The 4,818-nt window shown below is 32.2% G+C and overlaps 2 protein-coding genes across 2 annotated transcripts in view; both read right to left on the reverse strand.

The window, feature by feature from the left end:
* The window catches only part of LOC105625638 (actin, muscle), a 1,933-nt gene extending 1,576 nt beyond the window's left edge, over window positions 1–357 (reverse strand). The window contains exon 1 of the mRNA XM_012206960.1: window positions 232–357. Within this exon, the coding sequence (XP_012062350.1) occupies window positions 232–357 (126 nt within the window). The remainder of the gene's footprint in view (window positions 1–231) is intronic.
* Window positions 358–4,345: 3,988 nt separating this feature from the next.
* LOC105625806 (actin-2, muscle-specific-like) overlaps window positions 4,346–4,818 on the reverse strand; it is a 12,058-nt gene continuing 11,585 nt past the window's right edge. Inside the window, exon 4 of the mRNA XM_012207119.1 lies at window positions 4,346–4,818. Within this exon, the coding sequence (XP_012062509.1) occupies window positions 4,589–4,818 (230 nt within the window). The 3' untranslated portion in view covers window positions 4,346–4,588.

Raw genomic sequence — 4,818 nt, forward strand, 5'->3', positions numbered from 1 at the left:
TAGTGTGTGCGCGCGCGCGCGCGCGCGTGTGTGTGTGTGTAATATATATATATATATATATATATATACATACACATAACTATATTATTTTTTGTAACATAAAAATATTAAGATAATATATACATATAATGATATAAAAGATAATATAAGATATATCATTATATTATTCATAATATTTAAATTAAATTGACGATTGGTTTCTCTAAATGAGAATTTAATGTTTTAACCAACCTGATGACGAGGGCGGCCAACGATGCTAGGAAACACAGCACGCGGTGCATCATCCCCTGCGAATCCAGCTTTGCACATACCAGATCCATTGTCCACGACTAGTGCCGCAACATCATCGTCACACATCTTAGTTAGCCGTTACTGTTACTTTCTGCAAATACACAGCGCAAAATGCAGAAGAATTTTGAAGGATAAGTTTAAATTCACGATCTAATTAATTAACTAATTAATTAACTCATGGAATTAATAATTATATGTTAATAATTACACCATAAAAAGAAAAGTTATACAGTTATTTTACATTACTTTGAAAATATTCAGAATAAATTTGAAAAATATTTATATTTTTTAATGAATGAAAAAAGATCAGAATTAATTTTAGTTATAAAAGCTCAAGATGATAATAGATTTTTTTAGCTTTTAACTATTATTGCGTTCATATTTATTATATTTATCAGCACAGTCACTAAATATCACTTTACGTCATATACGATTACGCAAACCTCACTCAATTCTCACAGTTCTTAAAAATTTTCGAAAATTATCGATCTGATCGGTCCTAATGATGCTTCCCATCAACCATTCTGACACTCGAAAGCTCTCTGAGCTAAAGCTCTAACTCAGTTTTAACTCAGTACCAATTATTCGAATCACTACAGAGCTTGAATATCAATTGATACTAAAGATCCTCGCGATTTTAGCGAAACTTAAAAGAAAAAACTTAGAAGAGATTTTCAGAATTGGGATTTTCGATGCGCGTGAAACCAAAGTAGATCAATGTGGTTCGCGATTTTTTATAAGAATAATGAGATATGATGATTTACCGTTTGCTAAGAGTCGAAGAAAAGAGATCGTTTAGGCGACGATCGTTTAGGATCGCGTATAACGTCGTGCAAGAGGCTGGCGAGAGCGGCAAGTGGCGTGGTACCGGCTCCGTGGGGTCCCTTTATCCATATCGGTCAGCGGCCGAAAATAGCAATCCGCCCCTTACATGGAAATCGGCTGTTCGCGTTAATGTCGAGCTGAGAGCCCGCGCCGCCCATTCTAGTCAGGCTAGTCCTTAGTTCGCCCTAAAGAGAGGAGCAACGGTGAAGAGAGAGAGGAGTGAAAAGAAAGAGAGAAGACGCCGAAACATCTTGCTACGGCGGTGGTGACGACGTCAACGTGGTGGTGACCAACGGCCCCTGAATCCAAATAAGGACTCGTTACGCGACAGGGCCGTCGTTATCGTGGGCCTCGGTGAAGAAATAAAGAAAAACAAGGAATAAGATGTGAAAGGGTCGAAAATAAGCGAGATTCGATGAATAAAATCTTATAAGATAGGATGTAGTAAAGCTTAATTAAAGAAACAGAGATTCAAGCAAAATAAAAAAAAATCTGTGTTCAAGAAAAGCAAACTTTAAAGGACTAACTCTATTGAAGATCAAGTCTCGAAAAATATGAATTAAAAATATTTAATCTTGAAAGAATAAATTTCGAAATATTGAACTTTTAAGTACGAAAGAATCAAGTTTTTTTAAATATTTTGATTTCGAAAAAGTAAACTTTGCAGAATAACTAGTTCGCTATGATGAGTTGAGAATTCTGAAATGACATCTTGTCCTATATTTTTCAAACAAAATTGATTTTACAATGCAAAAGACAAATCTTTTTTTTTTAGAATGGAGTAACAGGTTTAATTAGTGACGTATTAATTACCTGAAAAATAAATACTTTCGCCTTTAGTTGTCATTCTTTCATACAGAATAGAGATTATTTATGAAATGATTAAGATTGCGCTGCCAAGAATAATAACTCACCAATTCTTGGCGCGTGTTATTAATATTGGCAGCGTTCCCAGAATCCATTGACATAATATGATACTCAAATATATTAGCAGGAAAGAATACTAGTACAGCTAACGGACAAAACTGTAAATTTGTTATAATTGGCAGGTGCACGGGGCAACTCACTTGCTTGAGCCATCGTAAAAATCCCCTCTTTCACCTTTCATCATCGGCTAAGCTGATGCTGATGTTGTTTCGCATTGTCCAGTTTCAACCCCGTAAGGGCGCATCTTTTATTGTTGAATCTCTCATTCGTTATTACATTCATCATCAGGACCATGAGTGAAAAGGCTAATCTTTACCAGGAAAAATATTGAAGGTGAATCTTATTCTGTTCTTTTTACTTCAAAAAAGGAAAAATTAAAAAATAAAATCCTTTGGGACGATTTAATTAGAAAGATTTAATTAGAAAGATGATCGCATCTATTGGAAAAATTTTCCTTTTACATTTATCATTACATTTATTTAAAATTTCATATCATGTCATTAATTTATTGAGACCTAAAGACATGAAAGAATTTATAACTACTGTAATTATAGAATAATTTAGCAGCAATTAAAGCATTCGCAAGAATTATGTATTATTCTTCGTATGAGAATGTGCAATATAATTGACTTATTAAACACAATTACTTTTCTCTAGTTGTATCTAGCCATATTATACAATAAAATATTATGTTATATTGTTTCTGTTGATGAAACATCGCAAAATTGTATCTTGGATTTTAAGCATTTCTGTGAGAAATGATAATGGAATCGATGTCGATTCGACGCCGAAATCATCAAATCAATGTCGAATTGACGTCGATTCGACATTGATTTGATGATTTTGAATTTCATTGTTATTTCTCACCGGATTGGAAGCAGTCAGATGTTTGAAACATCTTCGATTATATTTTGTGTAATCTTGATTAAGCTTTACTTTTCATGTAATATTGTCATATTACATATGACAATATTACATGAGGTAATACACATTTATTTCTGAGTCTATATATCTTGCTACAGAATTAAAAATAATCTGAGTGATAAAGAAGAATACAATTTTCACTTTTATACGATCAATTTTGGGGATTATTTTATTTCTACATTACTTCATCAATTTTTTTTTCATACTGAAAATTATCACAATAATGACGCAACTCAAGAAAAATTGGTATATTGATTAAAGTAAAATCTTTATTCATATCATTACGAAATAGTCAATTATAATTCAATCATTTAAAAATTATTTAGAGTTATTGATTTCAACTCTCTGAATTAATTTTTAAATAATCGAACTGACGATATCTTACGACGTAAATAAGGATTAACTTTTTTTGCATTAATTTTTCCTAAAGCGTTTTCTGTAGCGTTATTATTATGATAACTTTCAGTTTCATTAAAGAAGAATACATAAAAAAATGTAGAAATAAAACAATCTCCGAACGAGTCGCGAAAAAATTGTCCTTCCTTTGGAAAAACTTATAATTGCATTATAATTGTGATTTAAATCAAATTTCTAACATATTAATAAAAAATAATGTTGATAATTGTACCACTTTTGTGAAGAAATCGATGAGAAAACAAGTTCCGAGATATATGATACACGTTTTTATTTTGAGCCGTTGCGTTGTACGTACACGAACATAAAATAGAGTTCCACGCATCCATCTTTGCACTACTAAATTCATATCTGTGCTAGTGCTACTTTTATTTTAATTTTTATCTACAGTCCAATAATTATAATAAACATATTTTTTATTTTGATCATGCAATATATACAACAACGTGCATTACATGCATATTTTATATCAGTTATGCACAAATTTCAAATCTAATAGTTTTCATGCTTATCGTTAGTATAATTTTATATCGTTATACAATGACATTTTAAAACTTTAATAAGCAGATTTTTATGAGAAAGAATGTTTTTAATGGCTTTATTTCTTTCGAAGAATTCTAGCCATCAATTATACATTTATGATTTACAAAGCATATAAATGTGTACTTTCACGTTTATAATAGTTTTATACGTCTCAATTTTATCGACAGTAAATACAAATTTAAAGAAAGAATTAAAAAAGATTCATTTAGATCAAGAAAGTAATAGATTATTTTTGTTATTAAATTGATTAAATGATTAATTTATTTAAGTCATAAGCCAAAGTTGGTTTATATAAATAAAAAGTAAAATATGTCCCCTTTCACACATACACACGCGTGCGCGCATATTAATCCAGTTAAATATTGCTAATCAGTATTTGTGCAAATATAAGGGTATTGAAGAATGATTACGAATTGCTCGATTGTAAGAGAGAATATAAGATTGATTTATTCCATAGACGTAAACTTATATACAAAAGATGACGTATATGCTCGTATAATAGTTGTTGATAAAAGACTTGCCGCAACGGACCAATTACGACAACAGAATATTTGACTAACGGAGACCCAACTAGACGAAGCGATGCGGCAGTGAACGGTACAACTTAGGGAAAGGTGTAGCAATAATAACAATAATAATAATGAATAGCATCGAGCGTAATTGCTTAGAAGCACTTGCGGTGGACGATGCCAGGGCCAGATTCGTCGTACTCCTGTTTGGAAATCCACATCTGCTGGAAGGTAGACAGAGAAGCCAAAATGGAACCACCGATCCATACGGAGTACTTCCTCTCAGGAGGAGCGATGATCTTGATCTTGATGGTTGAGGGTGCAAGGGCGGTGATTTCCTTCTGCATACGGTCGGCGATACCGGGGTACATGGTAGTACCACCGG

Source organism: Atta cephalotes (assembly GCF_000143395.1).
Source record: "Atta cephalotes unplaced genomic scaffold scaffold00003, whole genome shotgun sequence".
NCBI classification, from domain to species: Eukaryota; Metazoa; Arthropoda; class Insecta; order Hymenoptera; family Formicidae; genus Atta; species Atta cephalotes.